This window comes from Scophthalmus maximus, chromosome 15 (assembly GCF_022379125.1).
Source record: "Scophthalmus maximus strain ysfricsl-2021 chromosome 15, ASM2237912v1, whole genome shotgun sequence".
In the NCBI taxonomy this organism is placed as follows: domain Eukaryota; kingdom Metazoa; phylum Chordata; class Actinopteri; order Pleuronectiformes; family Scophthalmidae; genus Scophthalmus; species Scophthalmus maximus.
In genome coordinates, this window is record NC_061529.1 from 1,094,536 (window position 1) to 1,114,170 (window position 19,635).

At 43.4% G+C, this 19,635-nt stretch overlaps 3 protein-coding genes across 15 annotated transcripts in view; all 3 read right to left on the reverse strand.

Moving 5' to 3' along the window:
- Positions 1-9,329, reverse strand: part of akap6 (A kinase (PRKA) anchor protein 6) — a 136,421-nt gene extending 127,092 nt beyond the window's left edge. For 2 of the 11 annotated variants that reach the window (XM_047337718.1, XM_047337708.1), the window contains exons 1-5: positions 9,021-9,329; positions 7,830-8,074; positions 7,514-7,651; positions 830-1,108; positions 327-498 (exon numbers count right to left, since the gene is read on the reverse strand). In XM_047337718.1, the coding sequence (XP_047193674.1) occupies positions 327-498; positions 830-1,026 (369 nt within the window). In that variant the 5' untranslated portion in view covers positions 1,027-1,108; positions 7,514-7,651; positions 7,830-8,074; positions 9,021-9,329. Of the gene's footprint in view, positions 1-326; positions 499-829; positions 1,109-1,542; positions 1,604-6,833; positions 6,916-7,513; positions 7,652-7,703; positions 8,075-9,020 lie in introns of those variants that run through there. The other 9 variants (XM_047337715.1, XM_047337709.1, XM_047337716.1 and 6 more) reach the window with 9 other exon arrangements.
- Positions 1-19,635, reverse strand: part of LOC118286489 (alpha-tectorin-like) — a 475,374-nt gene that overhangs the window by 393,657 nt on the left and 62,082 nt on the right. The window lies entirely within an intron of this gene.
- The window catches only part of arhgap5 (Rho GTPase activating protein 5), a 30,257-nt gene continuing 24,804 nt past the window's right edge, over positions 14,183-19,635 (reverse strand). For both annotated transcript variants that reach the window (XM_035609484.2, XM_035609485.2), the window contains 4 exons: positions 16,822-16,899; positions 16,146-16,277; positions 15,684-15,789; positions 14,183-15,450 (listed from right to left, as the gene is read on the reverse strand). In XM_035609484.2, coding sequence (XP_035465377.1) covers positions 15,129-15,450; positions 15,684-15,789; positions 16,146-16,277; positions 16,822-16,899 — 638 coding nt within the window. In that variant the 3' untranslated portion in view covers positions 14,183-15,128. The remainder of the gene's footprint in view (positions 15,451-15,683; positions 15,790-16,145; positions 16,278-16,821; positions 16,900-19,635) is intronic.

A 19,635-nucleotide genomic window follows, 5' to 3' on the forward strand; every position in this document is an offset into this window, starting at 1 on the left:
ACAACAGTCCTGTTGTCAAGTTTCTGGACGATTTAAATTCTTCATGGACAAAGTGAATTAAACATGAAGAGGATGAAACCCTCCCACAATGAAGAGGAGGAGGAGTCAAGTCTGATGATGATGATGATGATGTATCTACAGCTGCTAGCTGACTGGTGTTATATATATGAGCCAACAGTCACAGTCATTACATAACAGCACGAAGAGATGAAGGGCATAGTGGGAAAATCACTGCCCTGAGGCGAATCGACAAACAGACGTCAATACACGGGCCGCTTGTCTGTCTGACGCACTGCATTGTGGGACGTGGGACTTGAGCATGTTACCTTGAGCTGCACCAGGTGGACGTCCACATGCCGGTTGTCGGCGTCCTGTCCCGCTGAGTGCGTGAGCTGCGTGACGCGGTCGCCAGTCGCCCGCAGCCACGTCTCGATCTCCGGCAGGTGGAGGACGACCTTCCAGTCGGCGCCGGTGTGGAGGGGCGGGGGCTTCTGTGATCTGTGACACCAAACACACACACAGACAGTAAAGTCAAAATATGATGAGAATAAACTCAAAAAATATTATGAGAATAAAGTCAAAATATCATGAGAAAAAGTCCAAATTTATTATGAGAATAAAGTCAAAAAATATTATGAGGATAAAGTCAAAATATATTATGAGAATAAAGTCAAAAAATATTCTGAGTATAAAGTCAAAAAATATGATGAGAGTAAACTCAAAAAATATTATGAAAATAAAGTCAAAATATATTAGGGCAATAAAGTCAGTTTCATATCATCTTATTAACCCCTCTGATTCATTCTGCGACCTTCGCCTGACGCTTTACCTCCTGGCGGGGTCTCGAGACAGAAGAGCTCCTCCCCCTCGACTCGGGCCGGGACCCGGCGATGAGCCCCCGTCCTGGGACCGATGCTCCAGATCCAGATCCCGGCCGTGGTCCACGGTCGGGGTGACAGGTGTGACGGAGGTGGCCATGGGGGACAAAGGCTCGGGGGCCACGGGCGAGAGAGCGACGACGCTCATGGCGTGAGAGACGAGGACAAAGAGGAGGAGGAGGAGACGAACTGGTTTCCTAATGTGGGCGGACGAACGTCATGTGAGGGAACTAGAGAGAGAGAGTGACAGGTAAAGGGTTAATTAAGAGTCTGACATGGAGGAGATAAGGAAAGGAAACGAGAGGGAGGGAGAGGAATGGTGGTCGAGAGGAAAGGAGAGAAGGAGTAGAACAGAAGGGCACAGGAAAGGAAGAAAGGAAGGAAAGTAATAACAGAGGAAGGAAGGAGGAAGGTTAGCAACAAGAACATAATGATGAGGGAAGGAAAGTCAAAAAAAAATGTTTTTACCAAAGATGAAAAGTATAAATAAAGTATAAGTTTGGTAAAAAAGAAGGAAGGACAGATGAAAGGAAAGAACAAATTATTGAAATTACATAAACACTGAAGAGTCCACGAATTATATTCTATATTAACAGGGACAAATTGCTGCAATTGTGACAATATTTATTAATTAATGACATTTTTTAAAAATGAATGAATTTACAAGGAACAAGCACTTTACAAAGTTGTCTCTCTCTCTTGGATTTTTGGGGCCGACGCTGATTCTAGAGAGAGAAAAAAAAGGTCCATTATCTGGACTGGAGGAAAGACGAGCTGGAAATCAATGAGATGGAACAGACACACACAGACACACACAGACACACAGACAGACAGACAGACACACACTACAAAGTAATAAGAAAGACAGATTAACACTTCACCTTTTCATCTGCATGAAAAGAATAATCCCGTATATTTTAGATGCAGATGGAGCCAATCAGACAATAAGACGACAACAAACTCCTCCCCTTTTCATATAACAATAATAAATTGCATTTATAGAACATTTTCATTGCTAAAAGCAATCGCAAAGCTAAAAGTGTCACTCTCTCTCTCCACTGTGCTCCCCTCTTGCTTCACTTTCTCTCACACACTCGGGCTGTCACAGCATGACACCACACACACACACACACACACACACACACACACACACACACACACACACACACACACACACACACACACACACACACACACACACACACACACACACACACACACACACACACACACACACACACACACACACACACACACACACACACACACACACACACTCTATTCATGAAACAAAACACAGAATTCCCTCATGTTCATTTCCACGATGAAAATCATTTTAGCAAAAAAATGTTTAAAAATGCAGCTTCAGATCAACCAACAACCTTGGCTGTGAATATGAATGTGAGTGAATTCATTTAAGTTGCAAAACTAATTGAGGTGATGATCAGAGAAAAAAAAATAAAACAGAATTGTGTATTTTTTTTAAAATATTGCATATTAAATATGTACTTATTTGTGACGCCTCAGATTTGTTCTGAGAATCTTCAGAGGGTCCTGACTCACATTATGGTTGTTGTTTGATTTCTGTATTTATTAATTTTATTGGTAAGATTTTACAGTAAGTTTCTCCTATGCAGCATTTAAGAAATGTTTGTAACTTACAATATTTCATTTATGGGCAGAGATAAGTGTTTATTAAATGTATGAGCAGAGATAAGTGTTTAGAGTTAAAAACTGTAATAACATAAAATGTGTTTTCTTACAAGTCAAACATTAATAAACGTTTAAAAAATGTCCTTAAAGCTGCTCACAGCCACATTATGATCTGTTATTAAATGTCTATACACTGATTATGAATACTAGATAATACTAGATAATACTAGATTCATAACTGATTGATTGATTTTTAAGCTCCAAAAGTTCCTCCTCTTTCCCCGCGTGAGCGAAGCACTTCCTGTGTGTGAGGCGAGTCAGGATGAGCTCAGTGGGCCGGAACAGTTGTGACATCATCATTCAGCATCATCATCATCACCGTGAATGACCTCATCAGTCACGTGACCCCAGACAGAGAGGAGGGAGGACGTGAGATGAGGAGGCGACGGCGCTGACGATCTTCACGACATGTGATGGTCACATGACAAAGAGCCTATTATTACGTTTTCTATGTGACCTTTGACCTCTGTGAGTCACACACCATCAAACACGACTGTAACATCAACATCTCTCCCACTGAGGTGTCGGAAAACCTACTGTACTTGAACTAGTTTCAAAAAACACATCCACACACCCACCCACCCACCCACACCCACACACACACACACACACACACACACACACACACACACACAAGTAAGTCGTTTCACACGGGATCCGATTCATCTCGTCTTTTCAGAGATTAGAGCCGAGATTCAAGCGACACCGGGGGAAGACTTCTTACGTAACGCAGCAGCTGCTTGATCAGCTGAAATCACAGAGTGAGGCTAAAGATGAGTTCACAGATGAGTTTACACGTTGTGTTCAGGCCTCAGACAAAAATACTAAGAAATCCATATTTTCTGACTTATGAATCATACGATGACGAGACCAGATGGGAGGACAGACGCAGCGAGACTGACGTTGGCACATTCATTCTGATGTCAACAAAGAACAGCTGTTATCGAGGTCAATAAAAACTATTGAGTTCATCTTCGTGTATCATACGATAAGTCCATAATGTAGTTATCGTGACAGGCCAACACTCGGTTTGTTGTTTTTTTCCAGCAGAAATACGCAAGAACAACAAAACTGATTTCTGATTTACTGAGTGACTTTCTTGTGATATGCGATAAATAAAAAAAATAATTATACTCTGATGACAATAAAGGAATCAATATCTATCTCAGCATGACATCATCCCCTCCTCGACCAGCTCGCCGTCGACAGGCGCCACGCCCACGACTCGCCCACCGACAGAGGCCTTGGACTGAACTCGACTCTCGCACGACAAATCATTTAACATTAAAAAAAAAAACGATCAGAAAGAGCGTCGGTGTCGGTGGATCTGAGGTCGACGGGTAACAGTGAGTGTGTGTGTATGTGTGTGTGTGTGTGTGTGTGTGTGTGTGTGTCGTGCAGCCCAGCCCCTGTATGAATAATGGATCGCAGGGGAGGAAGATGTGTTGGAGCATCTTCTGTTCCTCTCTCTCTGTCCCTCTCGGTATCATGTTTCTGACCAATGAGAAACAAGAAGAGCAGAAGTTTTATATAAATATATATTTTGTAACATGTTTTCTGACGAATCAGCAGCACGAATCCCGTCGATTAAATATGGAACCAAACACAAACAGGACGACGGAACGTTGTGATGAATATCTGCTCGTGTAGAACTGTGATCAAACTGCTGAAGGATAAAAAATATTAAAGTGTTGATCTGATCAAATCAAATGTATTATTATAATTCTGATTTGATTCCTGGTCAAAACAACTTTGTGAGACGGTGAATAAGAAAATGGAGGAGCTGCACGTCATATGACAATAGAACCAGTGGTCAGTGGATTTACTTTTCACAAAGTTTTTCTTATTTCTAAGATAAATATGACAATATTATTTTAAATATTTCCATGTTATTAATACTGGATTTTGTGACTATCTAATTTTACCTTGGTTTTAATATGACGGAGTTCTTTGTTTTACTGTGTGTAAGTGTTGATCCTTCTTTATACAAAAATAACAGATCAAATTTATTATTTTTACACAGTGTGAGTGAATGTGATTTTGCATTTATATATTATACCTTAACTGTAGTATCTAAATCCATAGGACTTAACTTTACTTTTACAATTTTTTACTTCTGTATTCTATACAGTTACGTTCAACATTAAGTCCATTCCTCTGCAGGGGTTTACCTGAACATTACTTTATATTAAATTACTTTAGATTCCCACTAGAGTCAAACCATTAGTATCCGGAGCAATTATGGGTATTATTACATCAGAGCATTTCCTTACAGAGCTCCGACGTCATCACCGCGCACAAAGTGATTTGACACAATCCGAGCTGCACACTGTTGTGCGTGTTTCATTTTCCACGTGAAACTGACTGAAAATTAGTTTATTTGAAGATAACGTTAAAAAACGGGGTGAAAAGTGATGATTAGCTCGGACTGACTCGCGATTGGTTGAGGGCGTGTGTGGGAGGTGTCTTGACTTCAGAGAGGACGTTCAGAGTTCAGCTCTCCTGCTGCGGAAACGTGGAAATAACAAAAATGTCCATCGAACCCACAGTGTCATTAGAAACAGAAGCTGTTCGCTGCCCCACCCTGACGTCTGACTGATGTCATCGATACCGAGAGGAGGAGGAGGAAGAGGAGGAACAAGAGCTGCTGCTTGGAAAGGAAACATAAAGACAGGAAGTGTGGGGGGGTGGAAAGTACGTTCAATTCAATTGGATTAGAGCGATTGGAAGAGTTTGATATTGATTATTGCCAGAGCAGCTTGACTCAATCATTTCTCTACAGACTGACGAACAGACTGAGCAGCAGAGTTGAAAACTGACTTTGTACAACAGACGGACGTTAGAAAACAGGGAGGTGGGATGACGAGGTGAACCGTCCCGTCACCGTATCCTCACCGCTCTGATCCCTGCTGGGCGTCGGCTCCGCAGGGAGGAAACTGTGGAGCCGCTGAGGCGACAGAAGAGACGAACTTGCGGGGTCACTTCTGGTTTCTGACACTTTTTAGCAGCAAGTGAAGGGGTTTGGCAAAAAGAATACAAGTTTCCTACTTGTACATAATCTGTTAAAGGCCAATGAAAGTTCTGGATATAAAAAAAGACGTTTTCAAACACATTCCAGTTGTACTGATGAACTTGACCTGAATCAGCTTGAGTAAACACAAACAGCTCCGGGCTGATTACAGACGATCCTGAGGGAGTCGTTCCCTCGGTGCTCAGAGTTTCCCTCGTCGTCAGCCATCTTTAATGTGTGACTGTTAGTGACGAACGAGGTTTGGAGGTTATGGATTACTGAAGAGGTCAGGGACTGAGGTCGGAGGTAAAAGGCTGAATTACGCCGGGAATAGAGGAGAACCAATGCACCCGAAAGAGGAGGAAGAAGACAAAGAAGAAGAAGAAAATGCAGATTGCGTCAGAGCGGCGCGACTCGTCCGTCCAATATCGTGGACTCCTTCAACCACGTCCTTCCATTCCAGAGCAACGAAGGATCCAACGGGTGGCGCTCCGGTGAGGAACCGTGGGCAACTGCTGCTCCGTCGCTAGGCGACAGCAGTAAGGGCGGAACACGCTAGTGGCGGCAAATAGGAAATCAGAAGTAGACCGGACCGTCTGACTTTTGATACGTGCGGCCGACGGAGGGAGGCCAACCCACCTTCGACAACTTCCCACAAAGACGTTAGTCTCTGATAAGCGACAGCAGACGATGATTCTTTCAGAAAACCATCTCAGCTGGAGACAATATATTGAGAAAGTTATTATATTCCATTTTGAATCTGTTCACATATAAATAAATTGTCTTTTATCACTAGTAGCTTTTTAAAACCGCGGCTGTGACAAGACGCAGACAGTCCTGAACGCCTCCATCAGATTTCCTCATTTCACTTCCTGGTGAAAACAGGTCAAACAAACACGACGCATCACTTCAGTCGGAAAAGAGAATCCCAAATCTAAACTTCAGAAATACAACACTCGGATTCTCCTCAAATACTTTTAACCAGAGATAAAGACGTAAAGGACCGATCCCGTTGTTTACAGCCTCGAGTTGTAGCTCTTTATGTCAGTTATAAAAACAACAGCTGACCCGAGTTGTTGAACACGAGCGGACACAAACCTCCGGGTTAGAAGAACTTATTCAGGATTTGATCAATTTTATTAAAGACAGAGACATACACACTAAATCACCGACAGCAGGTGATCAGAACTAAAGTTAATCAGAGGGAAAAGTGGAAAAGTTACATGTCAAACCTTTAAAAAAACCTTTGACGTCGTCGGACATTAACGTCCCGGTTTGTTTCCACGAGACTTCTTCTCTCGTCCTCCCCCGTTCCTTCAAAGACGGGAAGTTTGAACGACAACAACAAGGAAGTGGAGCTCAGGTCAGAGATTCACAGATGATCAAAGATCAGAGGATTTCACTCACACGCGAATAAAACAACGACCATAACGTGTGATGAGGAGACTGAAAACATGGAGGGAGGAGGTGAAGAGAAGCAGCCTGGGAACAAGAGAGGAAGAGGAGGAGGAGGAGGACGACGAGGACGAGGTGTTGGCCTGATTCTGTATGCAGCAGGCAGAGCGAGTCGTCTGCAGAGCGAGGCCTCCATCACAACAGAGAGAGAGAGGGGGAGAGAGGGAGAGAGAGACTGGGAGTCACCTCCCTCCGTCTCTCCTTCTCTTTCTCTCCCTCTTTCTTTCTTTCGTTCTGTGAGCATAAGCATTGAATCAGCATTCCACCAAGGATTAGTCTCCACACACACACACACACACACACACACACACACACACACACACACACACACACACACACACACACACACACACACACACACACACACACACACACACACACACACACACACACACACACACACACACACACACACACACACACACCCATAGTAAACAGAGAACAGCGTAGAACATACCACATCTCTTCTTCTCTTTAGTCCATCTCGTTCCCCTTTTTTTTCTTCCTCTCTTCTGTTCTGACGTTGGGAGGATGGAGAGAGAGAAAGGGAGTGAGGGAGGGAGAGGGAGGTACCTTTGATGTGGTGGCAGTCCCACTGCAGAGAGAGAGAGAGGGATGGTGCTAACAGAGACGATGCTAATGCTAACCTAGCCGCAGCAGCAGCTCGGTGTGGCAGGCGGATCATCCGCCTGATGATGATGATGATGCGGCACCTTTCAGTGTGGAAGAGAGAGAGAGAAAGAGAGGATGGGGGGGGGGGGCAGCCCTGTTACCTTGGAAACTGAGATGATGTGATGGGAAAGGTGGAGTCGAGCTGTGATTGGCCGACAGGGTGTGGTGCTCCCCTCTCTGGAGGTTGGAAGAGGAGGAGGAGGACGGGAAGGGGGGAGGATGACAGAGCAAAGGCTTGGGCGAGAGAAACAGCTGCTCTCTCTCTCTCTCTCTCTCTCTCTCTCTCTCTCTCTCTCTCTCTCTCTCTCTCTCTCTCTCTCTTCCCCCCCCCCCCGACTGGCGACTCCTGGAAGTGCAGAGGAAGACAGAGCAGAACTTGTCATGTCAATCTTTATTTATTAATGTAACTTCATTTTCATTTGTGCAAATTTAAAGCCCAGTAACTTGTCAGTATTATTTTTATATATATATGTATATATATATATACATATATATATTCATGGCAACATAACCAACAACCAGAGTAAAAAAAAATGTTTAATTATGTTTTATTTTCCGTTTGTTCATGTCAGAGTTTCTCTCTGAAACCTGAACTGCAGCGCCACCTGTTGACGAGTCACAGTACTCGACGGAGAGAACTGGCCTCTGTGACTGTTAATATTATATATAGATAGATATATAGATATATCTATCTATATATATATTATGTTTTTACTTCTTATGCATTAATGTGGAAACCGCAATTGTTGATTCTGTAATTATGTTCAGGATCCTCATTAGCGTTGATAATAATAATAATAATAATAATTACATAAAGGACCCGTAAAAAAGTTTCTCTGCTTCAAAATTCAAAAAGAAAACTGTCAACGACGGATCTAATTATTTCTATTTCTTCACACGGTGAGGTGTCGTGTGTTTACGTAACTGTTGAAATATTGGATCATCTTCATAACAACCATCTTTTTAAATACACCGATGTGAAAACATTGTTGGAATTTGAATGCAAATCTCTCTCTCTCTCTCTCTCTCTCTCTCTCTCTCTCACCCCCTCCTTCCTTCCTTCCCTCCCTCTCTCTCTCTCTCTCTCTCTCTCTCTCTCTCACACACACACACACACTCACACACACAAAGAAGAAGAAATTATGCAAATAAGGACAAAATGTTGCAGCGACCAACTTTTTTTTAAGAACATTCGTGTGGAGCCTGAACGCACCACGACACAGCAGCTAACAACTATATTTAAAATGTGTTCGTGATAAAAAAAAACAATAAGAAAACTCTTCATCACCAACCTGAGTTTCATCTGCTGCTTCCTCTTCCTCTTCCTCTTCCTTCTTTTATCCACTGACGTCAGGTCTTCGGTGAATTAGCCGTTAGCTTCCTCCAGATGCTAACACCAACCACGATGCTGCCTTCCGTTACACCTCGGAACTCGGACGCCGGAAGTCGGAGTGGTGATTTTTTCCGACCTCCCGACTCGCAGGTGCGTTCCATTTTCAAATTTCCGACTCGGAGGTCGTAATTGCGAGTTATGAAATCAAACTGGAACGATAAACCCGATTTCCGAGTTCCGAGGTGTGACCGGTAACGAGCGCGCTCGCCGCCAATCTGTATCAGCCAATCAGCTGTCATCATTCATATGCATTTGCCCCGCCCCCTCGCACTGATAAACTTGACCTATCAGATGCCAGGACGGGAGATTTCAGATCGCCACAGCAAAACAAAACAATCACAAAAAACAAATGTTGAAAAAAATCAGATATAAATCGGGAATAAATACAAAATAGAAAAATGCCGCCACGTGCCTGTAACGTTCAAATTAAGGAAACTTGTAACTCTACGATAAAAAAGAATACAAGTAAAAATAGGGATTTTTTTCTGTTTTATCTTGAAGCAGGAAGTCAAGAAAATTTCAAATACACTGACCTTTAACCTCTGTAATGGAGTAAAAATGTTTATTATTACTAAATATATATTGTACGGTTTATGAAAAGATGTTTTCGTCAACACTTTCCCCTGTAAACCAACAATACAGAACCTTGAAGCCAGACTAGGCACAGAAATCTACGTTTTTTAAATTCATCTAGATTATTAACAGATATTCTGAAGACAAAAGTTATTAAATGAGAGTTCATCAAACCTCCTTGACTGTTCTGGTAAATTCGGTGCAATTGAATCAACAAAAAACATCTAATTTCATAACATTAGTAATGTTTTGTTTTCTAGAAATATACTAAGTCACAAGACAGAAGGTTGTCCGTTCACATTCTGACCACCAGGTGGCGCTAGTCACCTTCTCACCGCATTAACAGAACTGTATTTATTAAAATATATGATATTTTCAGAGGGAAATTTTTCATTCGTTCACTCCACCACGTTTATTTGACAGATGAAGTTACTTCACTTAAATTAAATTGTAATTTGTGGTCTTTTTTTTTAATAAAGTTACTCCAAATACCACGAATGATGATTGATATTACTTTTTGTTTTTTACAGTGGAGTTCTTTTACTTTTACTTTAACTAAGACTTTCATCTACTTTTTGCTTTTAAAAACTTCCGATTTCCTGCATAATGCATTTTAATCGCATAATATAATAGTTTCAAAAATAGATACAAGAAAAAAATATTTGACCAATACAGAAATGAGGAAACCTGAATAAATTCCTTTGCAATTTAGTTAGTGTATTGTTTTACAATATGTTGATGTATGCAGTATATATTTATTTATTTTTCTGTAATATTATAATATTACGCACTATGTTTCTGCCTCCTGCAACACATCTTTGTTTTATTATTTGATGGAGGATTTATCTGTTTGTGTTTTTATCTGATTTTTGTTTTTTTTGTTGTTGTCGATGGTTCGAGATCAATAAAAATTCAAATCAAATCCAATCAGACGACGTCTTTCCGTCATCATAACACAGGAAAGTTTTACACTTTCCAGAGTCCAGAAGAAATACACGGACAGAACCTGTGAAATGAAGAAAAAATAATTTAAAAAAGACTCAAGAGCAGCTTTGGAAAAAAAAAACTTTATTTGGAAACTTTATTATAGAGAGAAAAACAAAAAGAAACTTGTTTTAAGAGTTTTTCATTTCTGAAAATCATTTTTATTTAACTATGATACACAGCGGATGATGTGACGAGTCAGTTGGTTTGTACAGCGGAGAACAGATCGTATCAACAATATGATCAGATTTTTTAAAAAGAGATTGATTGATGGAAAACTACAGACAAACTTTAATCTGTTAATCTAGCAGCTGCTGAACCCCGCCCCCCTCCCTGTCCCCTCCCTGTCCCCCCCCCCCCCCCCCCCCCCCCCCCCCCCCCCCCCCGAGCTCTCGCCTCTCATTCCACTTCACCGTCCTCGTCCAACATCGTCAAACCTTAAATCTCTGGGCTCCTGGCTGCGTTCCATTCCAAATATTTATCCCCTTCAACGCACCTCCTCACTCATCACAAAGGAAATTCACCTTTCACTCATCGTCCCGTTCCAGACACGTGTCCCCCCCTCAAATTCCTCTGTCCCGTCGGTTCATCTCGTCTCCTCGTTCTTCTCCGCTTGTCTTGACTTTCTTTTTTTAATCCTTTTAAAGTTTGTCACATTATTTTTCTCTAAAAAATAAAAAAAATCTTCCACAACTTCCAGGTAGAAGTTATGAAGTTGTTTCACATTCAACCCCCCCGCTTAAATTTACTAAATTAAAAGTCTCCAGAGTTCAGGGCGAGGTTTTCAAATAGCTGATACTTTTACATTATAAATTATGAAATAAAAAATTTAATTTACATTTTCTGCGAATCGTTTCCGTGGTGGGAAAATAAATTGGACATAAAATGTAAATCTGCAGATTATGTCAAAACAAAAACAAAAAAGAAAAGAAGGAAAAGTTTTAAAAACAGAAAAACGGGCGAATCGTTCCGAGAGTCGAAACCAAGCGAGCGAAGATGCGGACGACGACGTGTCTGGAATCAGAGTCGGAGCTTCTTTCAACTTTTCTCTTTCTGTCTTTGTATAAAAGGAACATTAATAAATCCCCCGTCGCTCACGTGGATCAATTCACTTAATGATAAAAGATCAGGAAACAAACGTTATGTTTAAAATCTGTTGGGACGTGTTCACCGTTTGACCCGCGGGTCCTGTGATGTCAGACGTTTGATCCGCTCGCCTTCGTCAACCAAACATGATTCAAACACAAAGTGGACAACAACAAAAAATGTAGTCGCCAAAAGTTTTTTTTCTTTTCTTCAAATTTAACTTCAACAAAACTTAAATCTGGACTTTATAAAAAGGGCCACTTCACTGTAACTTCAGTACATCTAGACTCCTCCCACTTCCTGAAATATTGTAAAATATTACAATTATGAGTTTATGTTTTTAATTCAGCTCCTGCTCGGTGTAACTGTGCGGTGAACAGTTTGTGTCTCGTGTCGACGCCCACTGACAAACTGATAAAACCTGAACAAAGTGAAAAACGAACAGAATCCAAACAGAGACAAACTCATTTCCTCGCTTGTTTTGTAAAAGACAAGAAAAATGTATATACACATTACGGTGAAGAAACCAGGTTCGTGTTATTTTAGTTTTAGATTTGACACAGGTGTGTAAAATTCCAAACTGAGAAAAACAAAAAGAACGAGATTCGGATCAGAAAGAAAAAACGAATCAAAAATGGCTGTCGCCATCTTGGCCACGTGGTAAAAGTTTGAATGTTTTCAAAATGGCGGCAGAGGAAGGACGACGCGACGGCGGCGGCCTAATTTCCACGACAAACACGAGAAAGTTAAACGTTTGTTTTTTAAGTCAAGTGAGCGAAGCAGCCGGCACATAATCACGGCGAGCGTCCGGCGGCCATGTTGGATTTGGGACGACGACGACTTCAGGCACGACACCTCAGAGAAGATGATCGACATCAGAGAACTGACAGAAGATTCCAGTCGGAGAAACTGTATCGACGAATTCAAAATAAGAATTAGAAGAAGTTGAAATGAACGTAGAACATTTTGTAGTGTAGCGGAGTAAAGAACAAAAGTATCTCACCAGGAAACTTATTGAATGATGAATGATTATGATGAAACGACAGACGTGTAAAATAAATCTTTTACCGACTCTCGTCAAACAGATTCAAAACACGTGTTCTCGTGACGCAGATGTTAATATTCACGATGGAGAGAGAAGATTCTGTGATAAATGTTTTCTCTCAATCATCGTCGGGAACGTTTGTGTGTGTGACACTTCGCTCCGTCGTATGATCACGTGACGCTGCGTGAAGAACAGTTCAGGGTGATTCCAGATTAGATTTCATTTTTCGTTAATGACGATGATGAAAGCGATGAGGGATCGTTTGTGTCTTTAAGACAAAGTTCTCCGACTCCTCTCTCTGACACACACACACACACACACACACACACACACACACACACACACACACACACACACACACACACACACACACACACACACACACACACACACACACACACACACACACACACACACACACACACACACACACACACACAGTTCAGTCACCACAGAGAAATATGATTAGAGCGTCTGACAGATTATAATCCAGTAACCCGTCGTATCTCACGAACCCAGCAGCCTCTGCTGCCCGTACATTTTTATTTATATATATATATATATATACTTATATATATATACTTCTTTCCTCTATTCAAGGGAAAACTATTTGACATAAACCAAAAAAATATGATATTAAGAGTTGATTTCTTGCAGGAGAAGAAGAAAACGAAAAGAAATTCCAAAACGTCTCTTGGAGGAAAAATCTGAACAAAGTTTCAAAGTGTTTTTTCGTTTTCATTTCATTTTTTTTTCTTTTTTAAAACGTCAAACTTCTTTTTTTTTTTCTTTCTTTTTTTCACTAGGTGGCAAAAAACAGACACATGCAAGTTTTTTTTTCCGTTTCCCGACAAACCGAACGGAAAAAGAGGAGGAGGAGGAGGAGGAGGAGGAGAACTACGAAAAGAAAGAAAAGAAGAAAGAAGCGTCGTCCACAAAGACGCACGGAAGAGGCCTCCTCCTCCAAACTGAAAGGATCCAGAATGCATTGCGACGTAGTGGTTTTCCTCGCTCATGTGCCATCGTCGTGGGGGAGGGGGAGGGGGGTCGGTGGTTACACCTGAGGTTTCGTGGTGAATTCGGATTCTTTCGCTCGGAGCATCGCGAGTCACGACAGTCCACAGGTTTTTTTCCCTCCTGGATCCTCTTACCGTCCGCGGGGGGAAGGTACAAGACTGGCTGCAAGTCAGTTCACACACACACTCCATCGTCATCACACGCACGCACGCACGCACGCACACCATCGTCATCACACTCTCTCTCTCACACACACAGACACACAGACACACACACACACACACACACACACACACACACACACACACACACACACACACACACACACACACACACACACACACACACACACACACACACACACACACACACACACACACACACACACACACACACACACACACTCTCTCTCTGACGTTACAAAAAATATATATAAAAAAACAAGAAGTAAATTTGTCAAAATGATAAAAAAAACTTAAACTAAATCAAACAGACATTAACTCAGCTTGTGGGACCTTTGACCTTTGAAACACATGGTGCGTGTGCCGTCCTGTACGGGGGGTCAAAGTTCATCACGTCGATTTCACTTCCAATTTGTCTTCTCCCACATCCTCCCAAAGTAAAAAAAAAAAAAGAGTAATCCACGTAGTTTTTTTCTACAGGAGCTCACCGACGCTCACGTCTGTTTTTTCCGTGTCCGGTGGCGGTGACCCCTCCCCTCGCCTCCTCCCACTGGCCGAACTCGGGGTGAAAGGGCAACAGAAGAAGAAAAAGAAGAAGAAATGTTTGAATCATCTGCAGGAAGACAAAACATCCTGGGAATGAATCTGGTGAAACGGCGAATGAGTCAGTCAGATGTGAGTTGCAGTCGCGGCGACTCGTCAGTTTCAATTTTTCCCTTTTCTCTCATCTCGGAGCAGGAGGTGGGGTGGTTGGGGGGGAGGGGCTAAAGAGTGTGCTATTCCATCAGAGTTAGGTGGGAGGGGTCATCTTTATTTCCCAGAATTCCCCAGACGATTTGTGTCGTTCTCTTTATGTGCCAAATCCAATCGGTTCGTCCGTCGACAGTTTTCAGTCTCGGTTTCATCATGAAAAGGGGGCGGATCCAAAAGGTGACGCCCGATTGTAATAAACTCTAATCCGGGATTGAACCTCGAGCAGATCTCACAGATTAGTTCCGATCCGACAAACGCTCGTCGACGCGTCTCGTGGTGACAAATGTTCACAGGCGACGACCTCTGTCGGCAGCGAGCATCAATAACACCCTGGACTCCGTTTCCCAGCATGCTCTCCTGCGGGCTCTCATATGAGCGGGTCGGGGTGCAGCGTGTGCTGGATCTGCTGCGGCTGCAGCGGTGGCGGGAGCTGCAGCGGCAGCAGCGCCTCCACCATGTTGTGGCAGTGGTGCGGCGGCGGCGTGCCCTCGCTGCCCGAGCTCTCGGCGACCTCGCCGCCGTGGAAGAAGTAGTCGCTCTGCAGGATGAAGGACTCGACGACGGCCTGGTTCAGCTTGGTGGTCGACAGCGTGTCCTTGTTCTCGAAGTCGGGACGCATCAGCGTCGGCCAGAAGCAGATGGACAAGTTGTCGGCCGTCATTAGCGTGAGTTTACTGTGTTGACTCACCCTGCGGAGGAACGAGGGGAAGATCACGTCAACAAACCTTGTACGTTCGTAAAAAAATGACGTGAAATCTGATTTCAGAAAGTTTCAGTTTCAGTGCCACATTATTCAAACAATTTATTACCTTTCCGTAAAACCAATCTTCGTGCAATTAGATTAAATACTAAAATAATTCAAAGACGGGCGACGCAAATGTGTGTGTGTGTGTGTGTGTGTGTGTGTGTGTGTGTGTGTTACCTGTTGAGGTGCGTGATGATGTATTTGAAGACCTGGTAGTTGACGGAGGGAAACTTCTTCACGATTTCCCTCAAGACCTGCAGACGCTCCATGTAGTCCACGATTTCTGACACACACACACACACACACACACACACACACACACACACACACACACACACACACACACACACACACACACACACACACACACACACACACACACACACACACACACACACACACACACACACACACACACACACACACACACACACACACACAGGGAGAAGACAAAAGGTGTTTTACATTTTCACACTCTCTAGGGAACAGAAATTATACGCTCTGGAAAACAAAAGGCTGCGATGCTGCCAAGAGCAGCTCCCACGCTCTGTGTGTGTGTGTGTGTGTGTGTGTGTGTGTGTGTGTGTGTGTGTGTGTGTGTGTGTGTGTGTGTGTGTCTGCGTGCGTGTTCCTTCTTACTTGCGGCCTCCACCAGCTCCGGGTGCAGACTGTACGGGATCAGTGGGTCGGGCAGGTCGGCGAAGAAAGCCTTCAGCGCTCCGGCAGCGGCGTTCACCGCCACGTCCATCACCACGAAGTCGATACTGTGATCTACGAGAAAGAGAAAACAAAGTACCGACAGTTTGAACAAGAGTTTTTTTATAACCGGTCCGGTCAGTTCACGACTTCACAACAACAGCATCTTCTCCGCAGTCTCTCGGAAGTCGAGGCCCGTTACATCGGCGTTAAGCCCCGAGCGAGGGAGCGAGTCTCAGATGTGCGTCTGACAACATGTTCACTCCCGGACACGAGTTCTGTCGGGTCGATGATTCAGCGTGAGAGGAAATCAAAGAGCTTTGTGAGCAGTTGAGTCCCAGAGAGGTCGTCGTCGGTCGGTCTCAGGTCCGCTGGGAGGAGCACAGAGTCTCTCCCATGGATCAGAAAACATGTCCGGCTCAAAGGAGGAAGAGCTCCAGCTCCTTCACTTTTATTTATGTCTGTTTGGAACTGCAAATCAGCTTTCTTCAATTACGTCCACAAACTTTGTTCGTACGTTAAATATAAACCTACGTCAACAAACTTCATTCATAAAAAATATTTACCTCAACAAAGTTCATGGACTGAGTTCGGCAGCGAGCGTGTGCGAGTGTGTTACCTTGATCAAACTGTTTCTGGATGTTGTCCTGGTCCGTCTTGTTGCCACTGACCCGGTACAGACCCTCCGTCGTCAGACCTGTAAAACAGAACGACACACGACGTTCAGCCGCAGCTCGGACTCACTGCGCTTCACGGAGGAACGTTAAACACAAAGAGAGTTTTTATCTAATGAGGTTCTTCTTTAACCAAGATGATACTCCATGGATCAAGTTTCTCTTTTTTCTCTTTTCGCTGACGTCAACGACAACATCCCAAGATTTATCCAGAGGAAATGATCTAACGTGTCAACAGTCGTCTACGGCAACAACAACCATGACAACAACGGGCGAACAAGCGAGTCACTTCAGCAGGTCTGAGAGACGCATCTGTTAGAGACCACAACCAGCTGGCACCTGACAGCTGATCTCAGACCAGCGTGTGTGTGTGTGTGTGTGTGTGTGTGTGTGTTTCTTCCTTCAGGGGACACACGTCACACACATTAAACCAGTTAACTGGGGACAAACTCCTCTATCCACGTTTCAAATTAATTATCAGTCCGACTTTCTGTGTCTTTCTGTGGCTCATTGTTTAAAGCTCAGCGTTGACCTCACGTTGACCTCACGTTGACCTCACGTTGACCTGCTTCGATGGGAAACACGTCACGTTAAAGGAATTCATGTTCTTTTTTTTCTATCTTTTAAAGTGTTGACGTGACAAGAAGAAAAAGGCTGATAACAAACAGCAAACAATTATTTTCCACAGTTTTTCTTATTTTGGCCTGATTACACACACTGTAAACTCTACTTTTACTCACAAAGTATAAAGTTTGACTCCGGAGAAAATGAACTTTGTGCGAAACTTGCGTGACTCCAGAGACCTGGTGTCTGCTGGTTCGGTCACAAGAGCAACAGTTTTACGTGACGTGAATTTAAAGGTAAAAACAACATTTTGTATGTCGTCTACTGTTGTACTGGTTCAACATGGACACGAAAGAGCCAATTAGAGTTCGAGAATTCCGGAACTTTGCAACAACGGGAACAACAACGTGCGTCCCGACTGAGCAGACGGGACATTTACACAGTTTCACTCCTTCGGTGCAGCTCGTAGTGAGTCATCTTCTGTTATCGAGCATCTTTGATCACAGTTATTTTAATTCACCTCTGAACTTTAAACGACCTCCGACCAAATGTCCTCAACAGGAAGTCACAGGAAGCAGCAAACACACAAACTAGACAAGAATGTAAAATGTGGCTGATTATTGAGTAATGCGTCATGCAACAAAACCTTCAGCTTCACTACGAGTTCACATAATAACAAGTCAGTTCACTCACACACACACACACACACACACACCGTGGGCCTGAGGGGAAGGAAGTGAACGGTGGAGCTCATGTTTGCATGTTGGGATCTGATAAGACTGGTCCTGCTGTGATGTGATCTAATATCCTGACACACACACACACACACACACGCGCACACACACACACGCACACACACACGCACACACACGCACACACACACACACGGTTACTGTATAACAGATCATCACATCACTCTCTCCTCTCTGTCTCCCCATCTTTCTTGTAGTCTCTCCTCCCGTCTGTCTGACCTGAACCAGAACCAGAACCTGGACCAAAGCCAGAACCACAAACTGAACCTGGACCAGAACCGAAATCCAGAAACCAGAATCCAGATCCTGGACCAGAACCTGGATTAAAAACTAAACCAGAACCAGAACCTGGATCAGAATCTAAACCAGAACCTGGACCTGGTACAGAACCAGAACCAAAACCTGAACCTGGAACAGAATCTGTATCTGAATCAGAACCTGGACGTGGACCAGAACCTGGACCAGATCCCGAAACTCGACCCAACAGATAAAAATAATTCCTGGATTCGCTGTTAGTTTTTTTTGAGTGGACTGTCCCTTTAATATATCTATTAATTAATATCTGGGCACCTTGGGTAATGAGATCCACACACACACACACACACACACACACACACACACACACACACACACACACACACACACACACACACACACACACACACACACACACACACACACACACACACACACACACACACACACACACACACACACACACAGATCCCAGTCGTATTGCGTGTTCCACTTTCTCAGATCCAGGACAGTCGGTTTTTCATCTCGGTCATTACACACGTGAAGTGACACGCAAACATGCGCAGGAAGACGAATGTGCAGGTGAACACACACACACTGTCACACACACACACACGCTGCCTCTCACACACACTCCTCCACCAGAGGGAAACCGAACGTAGCTTTTTTTCCCACAATCCTCTGGCTGAGAAACCAGCTGAGCATTCCGGGGTCTGGAAGTGATTCTGCAACGACATTCTCTTCCACATTGTGTGTGTGTGTGTGTGTGTGTGTGTGTGTGTGTGTGTGTGTGTCAGAAAGAAAGACCACAGTTTTATGTGTATGGAACTAATGACCTTAGGTGAGCACTTCCTACCACACACACACACACACACACACACACACACACACACACACACACACACACACACACACACACACACACACACACACACACACACACACACACACACACACACACACACACACACACACACACACACACACACACACACACACTCTTGAGGTCGTGGTCTGGTGGAGTCATCAGTTTCTCTGTTGGTGTTAATTTAATGACCGACCCTCCACCACACAACCATGAGTCAATATAAATCAATACAAGGCCGCAAGGAGAGTGTGTGTGTGTGTGTGTGTGTGTGTGTGTGTGTAAGTATGATTTAATATCTGGGCACCTTGGGTAATGAGATC